This window comes from Antechinus flavipes, chromosome X, assembly GCF_016432865.1.
Source record: "Antechinus flavipes isolate AdamAnt ecotype Samford, QLD, Australia chromosome X, AdamAnt_v2, whole genome shotgun sequence".
Classification (NCBI taxonomy): Eukaryota; Metazoa; Chordata; class Mammalia; order Dasyuromorphia; family Dasyuridae; genus Antechinus; species Antechinus flavipes.
The window spans coordinates 40,713,909-40,736,899 of NC_067404.1; the positions used below are offsets into that span (position 1 = coordinate 40,713,909).

At 43.9% G+C, this 22,991-nt stretch overlaps 2 protein-coding genes across 3 annotated transcripts in view; one reads left to right on the forward strand and one right to left on the reverse strand.

Annotated features, from left to right (window-relative positions):
• Positions 1-22,991, reverse strand: part of FHL1 (four and a half LIM domains 1) — a 437,533-nt gene that overhangs the window by 265,020 nt on the left and 149,522 nt on the right. The gene's annotated exons all lie outside the window — the stretch shown is intronic.
• On the forward strand, positions 16,028-21,785 carry LOC127542351 (histone-lysine N-methyltransferase 2D-like). 2 transcript variants are annotated; one of them, XM_051967854.1, is made up of 2 exons: positions 16,162-16,194; positions 17,368-21,785. In XM_051967854.1, the coding sequence occupies exons 1-2, from the start codon at positions 16,192-16,194 to the stop codon at positions 20,356-20,358; spliced, it is 2,994 nt and encodes a 997-aa protein (XP_051823814.1). In that variant the 5' UTR covers positions 16,162-16,191; the 3' UTR covers positions 20,359-21,785. The 2 variants fall into 2 exon arrangements, with proteins under 2 accessions (XP_051823813.1, XP_051823814.1); XM_051967853.1 differs by having other exon boundaries at positions 16,028-21,785.

A 22,991-nucleotide genomic window follows, 5' to 3' on the forward strand; every position in this document is an offset into this window, starting at 1 on the left:
ACTGATCACTTCCTGAAAGAGATCCTAGGGCCGAATTCCAAAGCTCCTAAGTGAAAGAAAAGATATCGCAAGCAGCTAGAAAAAAGTCATTCAGATATTAAAGGGCCTTTAATAAGCAGGATCACATAAGATTTAGCAGCTTCCACATTAAAGGAGTGGAGGGTTTGGAATATGATATTCTGGAAGACATAAGAACTAGAATTACAACTAAGAATAAACAACCCAGCAAAACTGAATATTCCCCTTCAGAGGGGAAATGGATATTTAATGAAATAGAAGACTTTGAAACCTTCCTAATAAAAAGACCAGGGCTCAGTAGAAAATTTGACATTTAAACACAAGACCCAAAAGGAAGCATAAAAAGGTAAACTTTAAAGAAATATCATAAGGGATGCAATAAGGTTACAGTTTTTACATTCTTACATGGGAAGATGATACATGTAACTCATAAAAATGTTATCATTATCAGGACATTTAGAAGGACTATATATACAGAAGGCATGAGAATGTTGGGATGATCAAAAAAAAAAAGGATGGATGAGGCAGAGGACACACTGGGAGAAGGCAAAAGGAAGAAGAGGAATGGGGAAAATGATCTCACATAAAAGAGATGCACAAGGAAGAACATAGGGAAAATGGTGAGAAGTAGGCAACCCTGAACCTCCCTGTCATAAGAATAGGTTCAAAGAAGAAAGAATACATATATACACACTCAATTGAGTATTGAAATGTATCTTACTCAACAGGAAAGTAGGAAGGGAATGAAATAAGAGAAAGGGAGGAGATAATAAAAAAAAAGAAGGCAGATTAAAGGAAGCAGCAGTCAGAAGCACAGCAGACTCCTGAGGAGGGACAAGGTAAAAAAAGAGTGAGAGAAGGATAAATAGAAGAAAATAGGATAGAGAGAAATGCACTTAGTAATCACAAATGTGAATGAGATAAATTCATCCAAAGAACAGAAGGGGATAGCCTAATAGACTAGAAACCAGAATCTAACAATATATCGTTTACCTGAAACACACTTAAAACAGAGGTATATACAGAATTAAAAGGGGCTAAAGCAGAATCTATTGTGCTTGAGCTGGAGTAAAAAAGCAATTATGATCTTAAACAAAACAAAAGCAAAAATAGACCTAATTAAAATAAACAGGGAAACTACATTTTGCTAAAAGGCATCACAATAAAGCAATATCAGTCCTATACATGTATATATCAAATGGCATAACATCCAAACTTTTGGCCTTTTTGTATTATATTTTTTTTCCAATTATATGTAAAGATAGTTTTCAACATTCATTTTTGTAAGATTTTGAGTTCCAAATTTTTCTCCCTCTCTCTCTTCCCTTCCTCCTCTCCAAGACAGAAAGCAATCTAATACATATTTCCATATTAGTCATGTTGTGAAAGAAGAATCAGAACAAAAGGGAAAAACTACAAGAAAGAAAAAACAAATTTTTTAAAAAGTGAAAATAGTATGCTTAGATCTGCATTCAGATGCCTTAATACTTTTTCTGGGTGTGGATCATCCAAATTTTTAAAGGAAAAGTTAAATGATGTAGCAGAGGAAATAGACAGTAAAACTATATTAGTGGGGGACCTCAACTTTCTTGTCTCAGAGTTAGATAAATCTAGCCATAAAATAAATAAGAAAGAAATTAAGGAAATGAATAGAATTTTAGAAAAGTTAGATATGATAGACTTATGGAGACAATTGAATGGGAACAGTTGTAAATAACACCTTCACAAAACTGGCTATGTATTAGGGGCATCAAAACATCACAACCAAATGCTGAAATATTAGGTGAACACTTTTTAGAAAAGAATATAATTTTAGGGGCAGCTAGGAGGCACAGTAGATAGAGCACCAGCCCTGAAGTCAGGAGGACCTGAGTTCAAATCTGGTCTCAGACACTTAACACTGCCTAGCGATGTGACCCTGGGCAAGTCACTTAACCCCAATTGCCTCAGCAAAATATATATATATATATATATATATATATATATATATACACACACACACACACACACATATATATATATATATATAATTTTTAAGAAAATACATTTAAAATAGATCAAGTATGCATAGATTTAATTTCCAATTAATAGGAAACTAAACAGTCTTATCCTAAAGAATGGATGGGTCAAAGAACAAATCATAGGAAAAATAAATAATTTCATTTAAAATAATGACAACAATGAGACATGCCAAAATTTGTAGGATTCAATCAAAGTAGTACTTATGGGGAAAGTTATATCTCTAAAGCCATACTTGCATAAAATAAAACAAATCAATGAATTGTGCATGACACTAAAAAAAAAAAAAACTAGAAAAAGAACGAATCAAACATCCTCAATTAAATAGCAAAATGAAAATCTTGAAAATCAAAGGAGAGATGAATAAAATTGAAAGTAAAAAAATTGAATTAATAACATATATAAACTAATAGTTTAATTTAAAAAAGAAAACCAAATTGCAAGTATCAAAAATTAGAGGGTGAATGCCCCACCAATGAAGATGCTATTAAAACAAAAGGTAGGAGGTAGATAGGTACTGGTATTATATACCAGTAAAATTAACAATCTAAGTTAAGTGGACGAATATTATAAAAATATAAATTGCCCAGATGAACAGGAGATAGAATAAATAATCCTATCTTAGAAAAATAAATTGAACAAGCTATAAATGAACTCCTTAAGAAAAAATTGCCCAAGACCATATGGATTTGCAAGTGAATTCTATCAAACATTTAAGTCACAATTAATCCCAGTACTATATAGACAATTTAAAAAATAGATAAAGGAGTCCTACCTTTGATGGTTTTGATATCTAAACCAGGGAGAACAAAAATGGAGAATGAAAACTACAAGCCAAATTCCCTAATGAATATTGTTGCAAAAATCTTTTTTTGTTGTTGTTGTTAAGGATTTCTCAATTACATGTAAATTTTAAATAATTTTCAAAAAATTTGAGCTCCCAATTATCTTCCTCCTTTGTGTCCATCCTGATCCTTGAGAAGGTGAGGAATTTGATATGAAATCACTCAAAACATATTTCCATATTAGCCATGTTGCCAAAGAACCCCAGAAACAAAAATAAAAATAAGAATAGAAAAAAAAATAATGCTTTAATTTGCAGTCAGAGTTCATTAGTTCTCTCTCCCTGGAGGTAGATAGCATTTTGCATCATGGATTCTTTGTAATTGTCTTGGATCTTTGTCTTGATCAGAGTAACTAAGCCTTTCCCAATTGGTTCTGCTTGCTTCGCTTTTCATTGGTTCACATGTCTTCCCAGGTTTTTCTTAAACTATCCTATTCATCATTTCTAATAGTACAATAGTGTTCCGATCACAATCATACCCCAACTGCTTCAGCTATTCCCCAGTTTTCAATTCTTTGCCACCCCCAAAAAAGCTGCTATAAATATGTTGTACACATATAAGTCTTTTCTCCTTTTCTTCAATTTCTTTGGGATACAGACCTAGTAGTGGTAATACCGGGTCAAAGGTAGGCACAGTTTTATAGACATTAAGATTAATTCCAAATAGTTCTCCAGAATAGTTAGACTAGTTCACAATTATCGCTCTCTGTAGATGATATGATGGTATACTTAGAGAACCCTAAAAATCAACTAAAAACTAGTAGAAACAATGAACAACTCTAACAAGGTTGCAATATATAAAATAAACCCACATAAATCATCAAGATTTGTATACATTACCAATAAAATCTAGCAGAAAGATAGAGAAATTCCACTCAAAATAACTGCAAGCATTTTACAATACTACTTGCCACGACAAACCCAGGAACTATACAAAAACATTTGTAAGACATTTTCCCACAAAGCTGTAATGGGCCAAAATTCTGGAGAAAGGTGTGTTAACTGATCTTAACTGAGTTACCAGTGGGGTTGATTAGATAATGGTTTTCTAGTTTAGCATGGTGATTAATAGTTCTCTAATTCAGAATGATTGATTTCATCTTACAGCAACTAATGGTTCCCTAGTGATATGATTGGCTTATACTCAGTATGAAGAATTGATTTAATTGTAATAGAGTATATAAACTGGGGACAAACTCAGCCACAGGGAAGAGAAGACTTGACCAGCCTCTGGTGGCTCTTCTGCCGCCTGCATTCCTCCACTGAGACTTAAGACCCATCTGAAGGTCCCCCAGAAAGTTAGCCTGGCCCCAGGTGAAGGAGACAGACTGTGAAGGAGATAATAAAGATTTTGGACTTTATTCCTGACTATTCTCATGGTTATTATGCTGCCGAGACCAAGGCTGGTCTTGAGACCTCCAGAAAGCTAACCAGAACTTACACAAAGCAATTTAGATTTAAACAACTGGAAAAAATATTAATTGCTCATGGCTAGGCTGAGCCAAAGTAGTAAAAATGACAATTCTACCTAAATTAATTTACTTATTCAGAGCCATATCAATTAAATTGCCAAAGAATTATTTTATAAAGTTAGGGGAAAAAAACCCAAAATTCATCTGGAATAAAAAGAATATCAAGGGAATCAATGAAAATATGTGAACGAAGGCTGATTAAGAGTACCAGATTTCAAATATCTATTACAAAGTTACAAATGAAAAATTAAAAATAATTTAGTACTGGATAAGAAATAGCGTGATGGATCAATGGAAAAGATGACTCACATAATACACAATAGTATATGGCCACATTAATGTAGTGTTTGATAAACACAAAGATCCTAGTTCTTGCAGTAGTTATAGGATACAAATTTCTGGGAAAACTGGAAAACACTTTGGCAGAGGATAGGAATAGAACAATAGCTCTCACCATATACCCAAAATGAGGTCGAAATGGGTATATGGTCTAGGCATAAAGGGTGCTGTCATAAGTAACTTAGAGGAACACGGATCTAGAATAAAGGAAGAGTTTATGATGAAACAAGATATTGAGAGGATCACAAGAAGTAAAATGGATGATTCTGAAATTTTAAAAGTTATTACAGAATGCAGCCAAATTTAGAAGGAAAGCAGGAAACTGGTGAAAAGTTTTTACATCAAGTTTCTATGATAAAAGCTTCATTTCTCAAATATATAGGGAACTGAACTAGATTTTTAAAAATAACTCAATTATTTAATTTATAATTAATTTATTTTATAATTTAATTATAGATAGTTAAATATAATTTAATTTATAATTTATTTAATTATTTAAAAATAAGTGATTCACAATTGATAAATGGTCAAAGGTTATGAACAGGCAGTTTTCAGAAGAAATTAAAATTCTCAATAGTTACATAAAAAAAGCTTTAAATCACTACTAATTAGAGAAATGCACATTAAAACGACTTCTGAGATACAGCTCACACCTACCAGATTGGCAATATGACAGAAAAGGAAAATGACAAATAATTGGGGGGTAAAGCAAGGACTTTTTGTAGAGATGTGAACTAGTCTATTTTGTAGAACAATTTGGAATTAATAAGCAAAGGACTATAAAACTGTGTATACCTTTGACCCAGTAATAGCACCACTAAGTCTGTATCCCAATGAGGTTCAAGAAAAAAGAACAGGAATTATACATACAAAACATTTACAGCAGCTCTTTTTGGGGTGGCAAAGAACTGGAAACTGAAGGGATGCCCTTCAATTGTGGGGTGGCTGAACAAGTTAGGGTGTATGTTTATTATGTAATATTATTGTGCTATAAGAAATGACAAGTAGGATGGTTGTGAAAGGTTTAAGCTACTCTGACCAAGATGATGATCCAAGAAAATTCCAAAGGACCCATGATGCAAAATGCTATTCACTGGCAGAGAGAGTACTGATGAACTCTGAGTATAGACTGAAATAGATATTTTTTTCACTTTCGTTATGTTTCTTGTGAGTGTTTTTGCAACATAGATAATATGGAAATATGTTTTGCATGATTTTACATGTATAATTGATATATTTCTTGCCTTCTCAAAGTGGGGGGGGGAATGAGAGAGAGAATTTGGAAGTAAAATATTTTTTAAAATTAATGTTAAAAATAAATAATGTATACTGTGAAAGGCATATGATCTGCTTTTCTTTTAATTTTTAACAATAATTTGCCCTTAAATATTGAGTTCTTGGGGAGGATTCTGGGAAGATGGTGGAGTAGGCTGGTAAATTTCAAGCTCTCCAGATTTCCTCCACAAATAGAACAAATTTGTGCCTCAGGGTGAACATAGACTGGTGAAAAATCAAGAAGACTTGGAGCAGAACAGTGGCCCTCCTAGTACAACAAAATCTGAAGAAAGACACCAGGTCGGGATTAACCCATGTGAAGTGCAAACACATCTGAGCTAGTTCCCAATAAACATTAAGCTGGGACCCCTTGGACTAGCTGGGTGTGGATGGAGCTTCAGCAGGAAGGACAGGAACTTTCACTTCCTGGACAGCCTGAGGAGCTGGGGTCTGAGTCCTGGAAGACTGAGGGAACCTCTGCTTATTAGGAAAGCCAGGGTGTGGTCCTGAGTGAAAAGGAACCAGCACACCGGGAGTGCAGAGGCAGTGGGGCAGGGATGATGCTGGCTGTAGGCTCTTGCAGGAGTGCGGAGCTTCTGATTTGGATTTCCTGGTCAGAGGGAAGAGCTGAGGTGAAGCCAGAGGCATCATGCTCACACCCCACAATTAGAGGTGTTTACAAAAACACCTGTTATTTAAAAAAAAAATGAACCAGTCACATGAATGAACCACCACAGAAATTTACTATGGAAATAGGGAAGTCTCCAGAGGAGGACACTGAAGTAAAAAAAAAAAAAAGTTTTTACCCCAAAAATGGCTCCCTGTCCAGGGAGAATTTAGAGAACTCAAAAAATAATTTAAAAATCAAATGAGAGACATTGAGGAAAAACTAAAAGTAAAACTAAAAACCATTCAAGAAAAACAAGAAGATTATGAAAAAAAGTTACCAAACTAGAAAAGGGGATACAGAGTCTCAAAGATGAAAATATCAAAAATTAGAATTGACAAGGGAAAGCCAGTGAAGCTATGAGAGACCAAGAAATAACAAAACAGATGAAAAAGAATGAGAAAATAGAACAGAATGTGAAACATAAGAAAAATGACAGATCTGGAGAACAGATCAAGAAGAAAAAATATAAGAATAATTGGATGGCCTGAAAATTATGACCAAAAAAAGAACCTCGACACAATAATGCAGGAAACAATCTAAGAAAATTGTCCTGGAGTGACAGAACATGAGGAGAAAGTAGGAATAGGAAAAAAATCCAACGATCATTAATTCAACAAGATCCTTTGTGGAAAACACACAGGAATATTAAAGCCAAATTTTGAAAGCCCCACATCAAAGAGAAAATTTTGCAAGAAACAAGAAAAAACAATTCAAATATATCGGAGAACAATTAGAATTGCACAGGATTTATCAGCAGCTATAATAAAAGACCACAAGTCCTGGAATCATATCTACCAAAGAACTAGCCCGGTAGCCAAAATTTTCACATCGAGCAAAATTATCCATAATATTGAATGGAAAAAAATGGACATTCAACAAACTTGCAGATTTTCAGGACTTTCTCCCAACCAAACCTGAACTTACTAGAAAATTTAACATATGAGTCAATACCAAAGATCAATTGATCTTTTCTTGACTTCAAGGAAGTCAACATGGACAAATGTTGTTTTTTTTTTGACATGGGAAATGTACACTATATGTTTAATATTCATATCAACAATAGGGTAGCTTAAAAGAAATATTGGCAGAGTTAAGGTAAAAATAGTAATTACATTATACAAATGAAATGCAGAGGAAGAATAGACACAGAAGCATTAGAGGAGGGAGGAGTGCTCGTAGTTCTGAAAACCATTCACATTGGGAATGGGTTTAATAGGCAACATTATATATACCATGAAGGGTATAGCACCCTCCAAAATCTATAAAGAAATAAGGGGAGAAATGGGCAGATTGGGGAATCAAAGGGGGTAAGAAGAGCACAAGGGAGGGATTTATAGGTGGGGGGAGGTTAAGTAACAGCAAGGCAAATTAAGGAGCAGAATTAAAGCAAAGTCAGCAGGGATTGGAAAGATATGTGGTGTGTGTGTGTGTGTGTGTATCTCTATATACATATGTATACATTAAATATATTTTTTTTCTTAACTATAGCTTGCTTGGGGATGGTGGGGGGATGAAAAAGGGAAAAAGAATAAAGTAAATAAGGTGTGCTGCAGCAGAGAACAAAAGAACAATTTACAAGGAAGTAAAGAAAAATGGACATTCATGAATGTAATTTCTTCTACTAATATGCTAATGTACTTTCTTGATCTGGTAATTTGTTGCTGCATATTTTGAATTCTCCCTGATCTTCTGCTGGGCACATGACAATTTTCTCTTTTGTTTTGTCTGATTTTGTTTTGTATTCCTTTTCTATTTTTCTAGGGGTTTTTTAATTCTGTTTATTTTTTTAAATCAAATTTTAAAAAAACCTACTGCTCTCCTACTCATTCTGCTATGTAGCCAATTTGCCTTAGTCATATCCTCTTCAATCTCCCATTTGCTGAGCATGTGCGCCTAATTATTAACAAGATATAAATTCCTCTTTTTCCATAGTCTTTAGTATCTTAATGGGAAGCATTCTTATTTTCCATTATATAAGATTTCTTTGTAATTGCCTAATTCCATAAAGAATTTATCATTCTTTTAATTAGTATTCATCCTATAGTTTAATTTATGAATTAGTGTAGTAACTACTATATTAGCTTGTCCTAACCTGAAAATTCAACATATCTCTAATTGTTTAACTTTTTAAAAAAAATTCTTGCATTCACTTAGAATGTATTCTAGAATATGAAGGTATTAGACTAAATTTAATTTCTGCCAGACTACTTTCTAGTTCTTACCGAATAGGGAATTCTTTCCTAAGTAATTTATGTTTTCCAGTTTATCAAGCACTGGGTTATTGACATTGCTTCTGATTCTCCTTTGTTTAGTCTCTTCCACTAATCTATTTCTCTATTTTTAACCAATACCAAATGGTATCATTGGCTGATGCATTATATTTATATTTTAATTTGAGGTCTAGAAGTGCTATTCTATATTCATCATTACCCCATTTTATTATTTTCTTCTATATTCTAGATCTTTTAATTCTGTCATTATTTTATCAAATTATATAAAATATCATTTTGATAGTTTAATTGTAATAGCATTAAAACTGTAAAGTAACCCTTTGCCAGGCCATTACTCCCGCAGGGCTTCCGCTCTCCTCCCTTCCCCATCTTGGCCCTTGGGTGAATCGGCTCAGCTCCACACTATCTTCTTCTCGAGTTCCTTGCCTCTTTCTTGTCAAAGATCTCATCCTGCCAAGCCCCAGCCTTGAATATGTCCACCATCTGCTGCCTTCACTCCTTCTCACATGCTGCTGAACCAAGCTAGAGAAGATCAAGAGATCACACTGGCCAGGTCCACTACAAATTGAAGTTACATAAGCTCAACTGGGCCCCCCACTGGCAATCCTTTTACACCTCCCTAATAGATTCACTGAGCAGCGGGGCAGTGTAGATACAGTGTCAGACCTGGAGTCAGGAAGACTCCTTTTCCAGAATTCAAATCTGGCCTCATTCACTGACTAGCTGTGAGACCCTGGGCAAGTCACTTCACCCTGTTTGCTTCAGTTTCCTCTTCTATAAAATGAGCTAGAGAAGAACATGACAAACCACTCCGCTATCTCTGCCAAGAAGACCCCGAATGGGGTCCCCAGGAACAATAGATTCACTATCCTGCTCACTGCAGCAGCTCTTCCAAACCTTTTCCTCCCTGCCTAAACCTCTCTGGGCTCCCTCTCCACTGTCCCTCTCAACTGAGAACCTCCCCTTCTAATTCACTGGAAAAGTGAAACCATTTGCTCAGAGCTCCCTCTTCTCCCTTCCTCCTCATCTCACATGAGTCAGATGTCTTCTGCCACTTTTTCATCCTTCACCTGTCTCACATGAAAAAAGGCCCTTCTCTTTGCCCAAGCAAACTCCTGTCCACGCCCATGGTGATCCCATTTTTCTAGCAGCTTGGCCCCTCCGTCATCCCCCCTTTCACTTATCTTCAATCTCTCCCTTCTACTGACTGCTTCCCCCTCGCCTACAGGCCTGCTCATGTCACCTCCATCCTCACTAAGACTTGACTTGTGCCATCCATCCCTGCTCTCTATCAGCCTACATCTCTCCTCCTTTTTGTGGCCCAACTTTCTACAATCTCTGCCTCTGCTTCCTCTGCTCTTGCTCTCTTCTTAACGCTCTCCAGAGTGCCTTCTGACCCCATCATTCAACTGAAACCGTCCCTTCAAAAGTTTCCAGTGAGTTCTGAATTGCCCGGTTCAGTGGTCTTTTCTCAAGCTCATCCTCGAGCTTTCTGCACTCTTTGACACCCCTACTGTCTCTCCCAACTTATAAACTTGAATCTTCATCTACCCACTAGACTGTATGACAAACCAATCATCATTAAAATATTTTGTACTGCTTTCTTCTCGGCAGTTCATGGAACCTACACAAAAACTGACCATATATTAGGACATCAAGACCTCCGATTCAAATGCAGAAAGGCAGAAAGAGTAAATGCATTCTTTTCAGATCATGATGCAATCAAAATGACATTCAATAAAAAGCCAGGGGAAAATAGACCAAAAAGTCATCAGAAACTAAATAATCTCATCCTAAAGAATGAATGGGTGAAACAGCAAATCATAGACACAATTAATAACTTCACCCAAGAGAATGACAACAAGGAGACGTCATACCAAAATGTGTGGGATGCAACCAAGGTGATAATAAGGGGAAATTTTATATCTCCAGAGGACCTACTTGCATAAAATAGAGAAAGAGAAGGTCAACGAATTGGGCTTGCAACTAAAAAAAAAATTTTGTACTGCTTAAAAAGAGGAAAGGTTGATCAGTGGCACAGATTAGGTAGACAAAATATAGAAGCAAAAAAAGCAGAGTAGAATAATATTTGATAAACCCAAAGATCCCAGTTACTGAAGGAAGGATTCACTACGTGACAAAAACTGCTGGGTAAACGAGAAAATGATCTGACAGAAATTAGGATCATCATCGCATCTCCCCAAATGAGCTACAAATGGACACATGACAAATATCAAAAATAAAAAGTCACATCATAAATAAATTAGAGGTCTCTGGATAGGTGAAGAGTTCATCACTAAACCAAATGATAGAATCATATAGGATAAAATGTGCAATTTGGGGTATATAAAGTTCAAAAGGTGAAGTCCTATATAGTAAAAAGGAGAAGAGAAACAGGCCATTGAGAAATATCTTTGAAGCAATTTTCATTCATGAGAGTCTCATTTCCAAGATTTATAAGGAACTGATTTATGACAAAGAACAATTTCCTAATAGACTAATGGTCAAAGGCTACCAACAGGCAGTTTTCAATGGATGAAATCCAGGCTGCCAATAAGCGTATGAAAAAATTCTCTAAATCACTAGCAAGTAGGGAAATACAAATTAAAGTAACCTCCCACCTATCAGATGGGCAAAAATAATCTGAAGGGCTGTGGGAAAACAGGTACACCAATGCAGTGTTGTGAAACTGAATTGGTTCAGCCATTCTGGAAAGCAAGTTACCAAATTGGGAATACTCTTTGACCCAGCTATATATATTCCAAAGAAATTAAAGAAGATGGAAGAGGATCTACACATACAAAAAATACTTAGTGTCTCTTTTTGTGGTGGCCAAGAAATTGGAAATTAAGGCTGTCCTATTAGGGAATAGCTAAACAAACTGTGGGATGCAAATGTAGTCTGATGTTCCTGTGCTGTAAGAAATTAAGAAGTGGACAGTTCCAGAGGAAACTGTGAAGACCTCTTGGAACTGACACAAATTGAACCAGGAAAACAATTTATACAATGACCACAGCATTATAGAGAAAAACAACTTTGAAGGATTTTAGAACTCCGATCAATGCAATGATAATTCCCAAGAGGAAGCATTTAATGAATTTTAAAGGAAAGAGAGCGGGGGAGGAGCAATTTTTGGCAGAGTCAATGGGGGACTTTTATTGTATTGGTTTGTTTTTTATAATTGCTCGATGGAGAGTGATAGTGTTGTCAAGGACATATTAATTGAAAATACTTGTTATTACCTAGTCTTGGAACATGTGATTCTCCAAAGACCCGGTGTCTGGGTCTTTTACTAAGGAAGAGCCAGTCTCCAAGTCTGCTTTGGGTTCCCACCACTCACTCCCTAGCATCTGCATCAGCAGCCAGTAAGTATCTTGATGGTAAATGAGATCCATGTTACTCTCAATGCTGACGATGACTGGCTTTTTGTTTGTCTGAAAAATTATTAAATATCTACTGTGCTGCAGGAAATGTTCCATAAATACAAAGACCAAAAAAAAAAAAAAAAGAAACAATTTTTATTCTCTCTGAGCTTTTCTTTTCTTAACTGCATCATCATCATTATGATACTTAATTCTAAAATTAACAATCATTTAGAAACTTAATCTGGCCTTGCTATTACATACCCTCTCCCAGCACTAAGTAAAGAGAAATAGAAACCTGAAGAACAAATCCTTTGATAAATATCTGTGTAGTCCAGGAAGAAAAATCCCCATATTGGCTCTGACTGAAAATGTATTTTAAGTTCGTCATCAGACAGAAGGTGGTGTGTGTTTCCTCTTCGTTCCTCTGCATTTGTGCTTTATCACTGCATTGAGCAGAGTCTTTCAAAATCATTTTTCTGCTTAGAAGTTTCAGAATGCCCTGTACAATGCTGTGATCAGATTGTATGGATTATTGTCCTGATTCTCCTTTCTTCCATTTACATCAGTTCATAGACGTCTTCCCAGGGGTCTCTAAAACTACCCCTTCATCATTTCTTCTGGTACAGTAATATTCCATGACATCCATATGCCACGGTTTGTTTAATCATTCCCTAATAAGAGGACAGTCCCTTCCTTTCCAATTTTTGGCTACCACAAAAAGACTTGCTCCAAATATTTTCATATCTAAGGATCCTTTCCCTTTTTTCTTTGATGTCTTTGAGATCTAGACCTGGTAATGACATAAATGGGACAAGTGGTACTTATAATTTGGTAACTTTCTGGGCATTGTTTCAAATGGCTTTTTTTTTCTTCATTTAAGAACCCAGTCTTCCCATCTTACTGGGGCTGAAAGTACAGAAGGTAAGCAGGGCTGGGCAGATGGCAATACTGATCAGCATTTCTGATCTCGGCCAGTTTGTCTTCCTCATCCCTCACCCTATTGGTGCAAGATTTAGGGATTTCATGGGGATCCCTTATTATTTAGCCCTACTGTTTCTTAAACTTTTTCCATTTGCGGCCCCTTTCTGCCCCCTTCTCCCCCCCAGAGAAATTTGTATGTGAACCTGGGTACACAGGTATATAAGAGATATACAAAACAAACATAAGAAACCCTAAAATTTTATTTTAAAACAATTCTTTGGTATGTATATGTATATATACATATAAAATCTTTCCATTTATTAAAGATGAAAGCACATTTGCAAGCTAATGAGATGGATGTGCTTGTTTTATTTTACATCAAGAATTAGATCTTGGCAGCATGTTTGATCCTTTTTACTGTTACCAAATTGTTTCCAGCCACAGTTGAAGAAATTTGGCTTAGCCTACTGAAGCTCTCCTCTCCCCGGGCTCCAGGAATCCACCAACCTCAGCCCCCCAGACAGTGGGGATTGTCAAGGTGAACCACCCTAACCAGCTCCAAATGACTGTCCAGAATGGCTGAACCAAGTCAGTTGCACCAAAACCAAACTACCATCCCCCAATTTTTTTCTTTGTTAATGTAGACCAGTTTTTCCTCATAATCTTCTGCGATTCCTCCTTAATCTTAATATTTTCCCTCTGAGAACACCCCTATTTTAGCTGCAAATACAGCTTGTTTATACACAGTGATTTGTATGTTATCTCCCTCCTTTCCATGGGGACCCCCTTAATTAAGTGCAGGGTTGTTTTGGGTTGGGGGTTTGGGTTTGATGGGTTTGGTTTTGCCTTCCTTTGTAACTCTAATGATTAGCACGGTGCCTGGCACATAATAGGTACTTAATAAATGCTCTTTGACTGGCTGATTGTGGATTCCTTGGATTTTTTGCCTTTGAAAAATGGCTGGATTTTCAAGACATTTTCAGACTTGGAGCTGAAGGGAGAACAGACTAATGGTGTCAAATGTGCTCAGGTAATACTGAGTAAGTCATCCCTTTTTCCCCTCTTCCCATCCTAATGTCATTTTTTCCCTTAAATGTATAGGTTCAGAAAATAATTTCTATAAAGCAAAAGACATCATCCCTAAACGTAGTCATTTTTCCAAGAATCATTGCTCTGCCCCTTTTTTTTTTTTTTTTTTTCCCTCTTTTTGCCGCAGTTCTGTACTACGCAGCTGTAAGGTTTGCTGCAGTCTCTCTCTCTGGTCCCTAGGGACAGCATCTCCAAAATAAACAGGATTGGTCTCTAGAGCTGGCAGCATCCGTCCAGCGCTCTAGCAGGCTAGTCCGATGTAGGGAAAGCTTAGGATGCTAAAATCTCTGGAGGGATCTTAGAGGGACTTAGGTCCCTTTTTTTCTTTCTAGGTAGGCACCTGTACAGCGCCCACGTTGGGGTCGTCTAATTCTTCGCTGCTTGGTTCGTGGGGTCGGAGGATGTGGAGCGGGAACGCCAGCGCGCCGGAGAAGGCCGCCCAGGCCCCAGCCCCCGTCCGGGAGGTGGTCCAGCAGAAGCCGACCCCAGCCGCAGCGATGGAACCGACAGAACCGAAGATGACCCCCAATCCGGTCCGGTATGGACTCCTGCATAAGGCGGGGCTGCCCCCAGTCCCAAGCCGGAGCGGGGCCCCGCACGGGCCCGGCCCGGCCCCCGCCCCCGCCCCCGCCCCGGCCCCGGCCCCCGCCCCAGCCCGGGAGGTGATGCTGCAGAAGGGAATCCTGGGCCCCGCCCCACCCCAGGATGGGATACGGGCGAAAGCGATCCCCGGCCCGGCCCTGGCCCAAACCTCGATCCCAATCTCAGCCCCCCCACCCGGGGGGGGGCGGCCGAAAGCTACCCTCGGCCTGGCCCCGGCCCCCGCTCTGGCCTCGGCCCTAGCTCCGGCCCCCGGGGGGGTGCGACAGAAAGCGACCCCGGGCCCCGCCCCAGTCCAGGAGGGGGTTCGGCCGAAAGCGATCCCGGGCCCGGCCCCGGCCCCACCCCTGGCTCCGGCCCCGGCCCCAGCCCCCGGGGGGGTCTGGCCGAAAACAACCCCGGGCCCGGCCCTGACTCCGGCTCTGGCTCCAGCCCCCGCTCCGGCCCCACCCCCGGGGGGGGGTTGGCTGAAAGCAATCCCAGGCCAGGCTCTGACTCCGGCCCTGGCTCCCGCATTGGCTCCCGCATCGGCCCCCGCATCGGCCCCCGCATCGGCCCCCGGGGGGTTCCGGCCGAAAGCAACCTCGGCCCCGGCCTTGACTCCGGCCATGGCTCCGCCCCCGGCCCCAGCCCCGGCCCCCGGGGGGTTCCGGCCCAAAGCAACCCAGGCCCCCGTCCTGACTCCGGCGATGACTCCGCCCCCGGTCCCGGCACCAGCCCCCGGGGGGTTCCAGCTAAAAGCAACCCAGGCCCCCGTCCTGGCTCCGGCGATGACTCCGCCCCCGGCTCCAGCACCAGCCCCCGGGGGGTTCCGGCCGAAAGCAAACCCGGCCCCCGTCCTGACTCCGACGATGACTCCGACGATGACTCCGCCCCCGGTCCCGGCACCAGCCCCCGGGGGGTTCCAGCCCAAAGCAACCCAGGGCCCCGTCCTGACTCCGGCGATGACTCCGCCCCCGGCCCCGGCCCCAGCCCCCGGGGGGTTCCAGCCCAAAGCAACCCAGGGCCCAGTCCTGGCTCCGGCGATGACTCCGCCCCCGGCCCCGGCCCCAGCCCCCGGGGGGTTCCAGCCCAAAGCAACCCAGGGCCCCGTCCTGGCTCCGGCGATGACTCCGCCCCCGCCCCGGCCCCAGCCCCCGGGGGGTTCCAGCCCAAAGCAACCCAGGGCCCCGTCCTGGCTCCGGCGATGACTCCGCCCCCGGCCCCAGTACTAGCCCCCGGGGGGGTCTGGCCTAAAGCAACCCCGGCCCCAGTCCTGACTCCGGCGATGACTCCGCCCCCGGCCCCACTACCAGCCCCCGGGGGGGTCTGGCCCAAAGCAACCCCGGCCCCGGCCCTGACTCCGGCCATGGTTCCGGCCCCGGCCCTGACTCCGGCCATGGTTCCCACCATGGTTCCGGCCCCTGCCCTGACTCCGGCCATGGTTCTGGCCCCGGCTATGGCTCCGCCCCCGGCCCCGGCACCAGCCCCCGGGGGGTTCCAGCCCAAAGCAACCCAGGGCCCCGTCCTGACTCCGGCGATGACTCCGCCCCCGGCTCCAGTACCAGCCCCCGGGGGGTTCCGACCCAAAGCAACCCAGGGCCCCGTCCTGACTCCGGCGATGACTCCGCCCCCGGCCCCAGTACCAGCCCCCGGGGGGGTCTGGCCCAAAGCAGCCCCGGCCCCGGCCCCGGTCCTGACTCCGGCGATGACTCCGCCCCCAGCGCCAGCACCAGCGCCCGAGGGGGTCTGGCCCAAAGCAGCCCCAGCCCAGACTCCGGCGATGACTCCGCCCCCGGCCCCACTACCAGCCCCCGGGGGGGTCTGGCCCAAAGCAGCCCAGGCCCCGGCCCCGGCCCAGACTCCTGCGATGACTCCGCCCCCGGCCCCAGCACCAACGCCTGGGGAGGTCCGGCCCAAAGCAACCCCGGCCCCGGCCCAGACTCCGGTCATGGCTCCGCCCCCGGCCCCAGCACCAGCGCCCGGGGGGGTACGGCCCAAAGCAACCCCGGCCCAGACTCCGGTCATGGCTCCACCCCCGGCCCCAGCACCAGCGCCCGGGGGGGTCCGGCCCAAAGCAGCCCCGGCCCCGGCCCAGGCCCCGGCCCAGACTCCGGCCCAGACTCCGGCCATGGCTCCGCCCCCGGCCCCAGCACCAGCGCCCGGGGGGGTCCGGCCCAAAGCAGCCCCGACCCAGACTCCGGTCATGGCTCCGCCCCCGGCCCCAGCACCAGTGCCCGGGGGGGACCGGCCCAAAGCAACCCCGGCCCCGGCCCAGACTCCGGCCCAGACTCCGATCATGGCTCCGCCCCCGGCCCCAGCACCAGCGCCCGGGGGGGTTCGACCCAAAGCAGCTCCTGCCCAGACTCCGGTCATGGCTCCACCCCCGGCCCCAGCACCAGCGCCCGGGGGGGTCCGGCCCAGACCAACCCCGGCCCAGACTCCGGTCATGGCTCCGCCCCAGGCCCCAGCACCAGCGCCCGGGGGGGTCCGACCCAAAGCAACCCCGGCCCCGGCCCAGACTCCGGCCCAGACTCCGGCCCAGACTCCGGCCCAGACTCCGGCCCAGACTCCGGCCCAGACTCCGATCATGCCTCCGCCCCCGGCCCCAGCACCAGCGCCCGGGGGGGTCCGACCCAAAGCAACCCCGGCCCCGGCCCAGACTCCGGCCATGGCTCCGCCCCAGGCCCCAGCATCAGCGCCCGGAGGGGTCCGGCCCAAAGCAACCCCGGCCCCGGCCCAGACTCCGGCCATGCCTCCACCCCAGGCCCCAGCATCAGCGCCCGGTGGGGTCCGGCCCAAAGCAACCCAGGCTATGGCTCCACCCCCGGCCCCAGCACCAGCCCCAGCCCCAGGTGGGGCCCGGCCCAAAGTAACCCAGGCCCAGGCCCCCGCTCCAGCACCTGCCCCCGGGGGAGGCCGACCTAAAGCAGCCCAGGCCCCGGCCCAGGCTCCGGCCCCGGCCCAAGCCCCTGGGGGGGCCCGACCGAAAGCAACTCCGGGCTCGGTTCCAGCTCCAGCCCCAGTCCCAGCTCGGGAGCCTAATCTAGTCAAAGTGAAGACCGAACCTTGCGCAGTCCTGGACTTGACCCAGAACAAAGCTGCCCCAGACCCGGCCCAGGAGGAGCGGCGACTGCGGCGGCAGCAGCGACGGCAGCAGCAGCAGCAGCAGCAGCAGCAGCAGCAGCAGCTGTTACTGCAGCAGCAACAGCGCCAGCTGCAGCGCCAACAGCAGCGCCAGCAGCATCGCCAGATGCAGCGTCAGATGCAGCAGCAGCAGCAGCAGCGCCAGCAGCAGCGCCTGCAGCAGCGTCTGCAGCAGCGCCTGCAGCAGCAGCAGCAGCAGCGGCACTATCAGCGGCAGCAGCGGCGATTGCAGCAGCGACTACTTCAACAACAACAGCAGCAGCAGCAGCAGCAGCAGCAGCAGCAGCAGCAGCAGGCTCAGCAGGCTCAGCAGGCTCAGCAGGCTCAGCAGGCTCAGCAGGCTCAGCAGGCTCAGCAGGCAGTCCAGCGCTTAGCCCAGGGGGTGATTCGAGAGGAGCTGATCCCGGGCCCGAACCCAGTTCGGGTGGTGTTGCGTCGAAAGATAGGCCCTCCCCCTCCCCAGGGGGTGGTCTGCTGGCAGAAGAGCGGCCCCACTTGGGTCCTCGAGGTGGTCCGGGAGAGGCCCGTAGTGGTCCCAGTTCCCGGGGCTGCTCCTCCTGCTCAGGCCCAGGAGCCGAGGCCTCAGGAGCCGAGGCCACAGGAGCCGAGGCCTCAGGAGCCGAGGCCGCAGGAGCCGAGGCCGCAGGAGCAGAGGCTGCGCCAACAGAATAGGGTGCGGGAGCACAGGGTCCGGGAGCACGGGGTCCGCGAACACGGGGTCCGCGAGCACGGGGTCCGGGAGCACGGGGTCCGCGAGCACGGGGTCCGGGAGCACGGGGTCCGCGAGCACGGGGTCCGGAGGAGGGCCTCCGGGAAGGCAGCAGTGAAAACGCCTACTCGAGCCCTAGATGTAGATGCCTACCTAGAGAGGAAGGCCAAAAAGGAGAAGAGGAGGAGGGAGAGGGAAAAGAGGAAGAAGGAGAAGAAGGAGATAGAGGTAGTGGACTTGGTGGACGATGATGATGATGTACAGGTGGTGGAGGTGAAGAAGGATGAGGATGATGATGTACAGGTGGTGGAGGTGGTGGAGGTGAAAGATGATGATGATGATGTGCAGATAGTGGAGGTGGTGGAGAATGAGGCAGTTGAGGTGGTGGATTTGTTGGATGAGGATGATGACTTTAACTACGGGGTAGCCGGCCCGGCACCCAGGGAGAATGAAGACGAACTGTGGTTCCAGCTTCTTCAGATAGAGGATTTTGGAGGGCCCTTGGGACCCTGCCTACCTCTGTTTGAGGACTTAGAGGACTGGACCCATACTCGGGTCCGATCTATCATCGCCGGCTGGGTGATGGATTATTTATGCATGAATATCTGCCACGCCTTCTGTGATGACCTCTTGGAGGAATTCAACCAGAATATCACTGCCATGGAGGCGGTTTCTTGTGGGGTCCACAATCGGTCGCTCCTTCAGCTAAAAACTGTACATATATGTCAGTTCTTAAAAAGAATTTGCAAAGGGAAATGCATAGACATGCGCTTTGAGGGCAACACAGTCAGTACTCCCTTGGAGTCAGCATTGGCTATGTGGGTTAGGATGGGCTACTCAAAAGATGTGCGTTTTGAAGATATCTATGATTTACTTAGAATCCAGGCTGTAGCAATATGCCTGGAGAAAAAAGGTTTCCGAGAGGCAGAGGCAGTCTTTAGGAGAGTGTTTGGTGAAAATGACAGCAATAGGCCTCTGAAAAAGATCCTGTTCAGAGTAGTGGCCAAGAGAGATCCTAACCATACTTTCTTTAGCTACTTCAGCTATGACTGCCTGATAAGGAAAGTCAAAGCTTTCGTGCACCACGTGATAAATGAAAAATCTTCCAGCTTTCTGATCAAGAAAGCTACCAAAATAGTGAAAAATACTGCCCCGGCACCTCCAGTTGTCAGGGAGGCTGAGGAAAATCCTGACCAACTCGCCATTGACGATTCTGCATGTCCAAAATTTCTAGTCAAGTCTGATATGAATTACTTTTCTCTCACACAAATGAAACGGCGAAAAGGAAAGCAGAAGGTTGTGGATGACACAGGCAAAGAAATGGGCCCTCAAAGGAAAAAGGCCAAGCAGAAACGCAAAAACATCGTCCCTGAAGATGTGGAAACCATCGAAGAAGAAGAAGAAGAAGAAGAAGAAGAAATAGAAGAAGAAGACGACGACGACGACTACGAAGATGACAATGAAGCAGGCACCTCGGACAGACCCTCTGGTAAGAAAAGGAGAGCCTGGACCTGGGAGGAAGACATGAAGCTGAGATCCGGGGTGAAAAAGTATGGAGAGGGCCAGTGGAAGAAAATCCTCTCACGCTACGGGTTCCAAGACCGAACCAACGTGATGCTGAAGGACAGATGGAGAACCATAAAGAAAGCCGAAGTACTTTCTTCAGACAGTGAGGACTGAGGGGTTAAGGTGGAAAAAGGTAAAAAAAAGAGAAAAAAGCATCTCGATCAATGGGTTTCAAACTTAACCAGTCAATGTTGTGTTCTGAAGTTTTAAAAATGTTTCGGTGTGATAGTATATTTTCTCTGAAACAAAGTCATTTGACAGGCTTCTTCTTACTATTTTCTTAAGCCTTATACTCACAGGACAAGTCAGGTTTCTGAACCGTGCCACATACTTTCTTACATATACACATGAAGCCTAAAGAAGAAAAAAATTCTGACCATTATTCTCTTCGGTTTACATGAAATAACCTGAACAAGTCTTTTATCAAACCAAATTTGAATGTTCTGAGTCACTGCAGAATATTGTCCCCTTAAACTAGGGGACAATGGCCTGGTTTTCTGGTCTTAGTATGTCATTTAAGTTTTAAGGCTCTCTGATAAAATCTCAAGTGTACAATGTTACTTCAGCATTATCTAGCTTCCCACGAGGGAGGTTGACAACATAAATGATATACCTACAACAAAACTTATACTCTTGCTAGTAAGTGACACAGCCCTGTCTGGATTTGTAAATTTCTTTCCAAACAGAGATCCATCTTCTTTCTCTCCTCCCTCCTCCAACGGAGGAAGCAAAAAAAAAGCAAAAAAACAAAAAACAAAAAAAAAAACAAAAAAAACAACAAAAAAACAACAACAAAAAAAAAACAAGAATAAAATCCTTGTTATAAACATAAATGGTCATTCAAAGAAATTTCCGCTTTTGGCTATGTTTAAAAAAATGAAGTGTCAATCTGCCCTCTGAGTGTGTCATCTTTCTATCAAGAAATGGGTAACCTGTTTCATCATGATCTTCTTAAATTGTGATTGGTTATTGTGATCAGAGTTTCTAAGTCTTTCAAAGTTGATTGTCTTTACAATATTGTTGTAATTGTATAAATTGTTCTCCAACTTTGTTCCAATAGACATTTAACTTAAATGTTAGGCTAGATTCTGTAGTACATGAAAATGTACACCAAGTTCTATAATTTTGATGTTATTTAACATAACGCCAGCAAAGTGGTTGAATTGTACTGTGAACGCTTGAGACTTGATACCTCAATTAGCAATTTTAATATCACTCTGATTATTCCTGCTTAGCTTAAGTGTGTTGTTCACTCCTCCAGGATTTTGTTCTTTACATGTCTTGGTCAAGGAATTATATAGAATGACTTATTAGTAGCTATGAATGTACCAAATTAGCTAGAATGTGTTTCTTCCTTAAATTAGCAAATAGGAACAAATAACACCTGCCAATTTCATTTATGCTAATTCTAGATTGCTTGGCCTCTGTTATCCGTGGAAGTTTGTATATAGAATTTAAGAAAGTGTGTCTGTGTGTTCCTTCCATTTCCTATCAAATTCAGTCTTAAAAAAAATAAATCTTTTCTGTTTCAATGTTCCAAATCTTTCTCAGATTCAATTATTTGTACGGCAGCAGCAGAGCCAAAGTAATTGGCTGTTCCAAATGAAAAGCCCCTGTCTGGCATCTTTTTTGCCTTTAAGAGGGGAGAGGGGGCAACGGGAGCACAATCACCACGGGTTTTTCCTTTTTTCTTTAGAAATCTTTTGTTTTTAAAGAATCCAATGGGGAAATAAGGTTTACTGTCATCTTTATGGGAATGTGTCTGTTCTGTAGAATAAGGAACAAACACACAGGCTTATCTTGCCAGTCTCCTCTGCTTATAAACCTCCTAAAGTTTCCTGTTGCTCATGCTGGTATTCTCAGTGTCCCACATTTCCTATCTTGATTTCACACTAGTCCCTTTCACGAGCAAATTAGCCAGCAAGCTGTTTGCAGATCTCCTACTGCACCCTCCCTACTCCAGACCCCTCTTCTTTGAGGGAAGGTATGCTTTGCTGCAAACCCAGCTGCTAATGCCGATTCACATCAGCGGCCATGCTGATCTGGCTTGGACACGTGGCTATGCAGAGCTTTTCTGTGATTCTTACAATGTGCCAGCAGAATCAAATGAGATGACATACAGAAAGCCATTTTCTCTCTTTAAGGTGCTCTAGAAATGCTAGCTATGTTATGACTGTCAGCAGTAGTATTTTAGGAGACAAATATCCTAATACCCATACCAGTGAAGGCTGAAGCGAAATCAATGACAAAGCAGCATTATTAATGAATAGCAAATACATTTTTAAAATAAAATCCCAGGGGATGAAACCTGCAGGAATTTGTGGGAAAACTCATTCACTATGATCAAGTTAGATTTATACTGAGGATGCACAGATGTTCCAATATTAGAAGAATAATCAATAAGCAGATCCCAAACAAAAATATAACAAAACCACGTTATCTGTTTAGACGCAGAAAAACCCTGTGACGGAGTACAGCTCATTTGAGCTAACAGCCCTATAGAACGCAGTCACGGGAAGATCTTTTTTAGAGGATAAAAAAATATTGAAAATCCAAAGCTAGCATGACGTGCCATTTTTTTCTTTTGCAATAAATCAGGTAAAGCAAAGATACTCCCTTTCCCTCATGTTATTTGACATGGTTTAGAAATGTCAGTAATAGCAAAAAAACCAGACTTGAGAAATTAAATACATTAAAAGAGACAAAGAGGAGAGTTAGCCCTATTTGCTGGTGATTTACTTATAAAG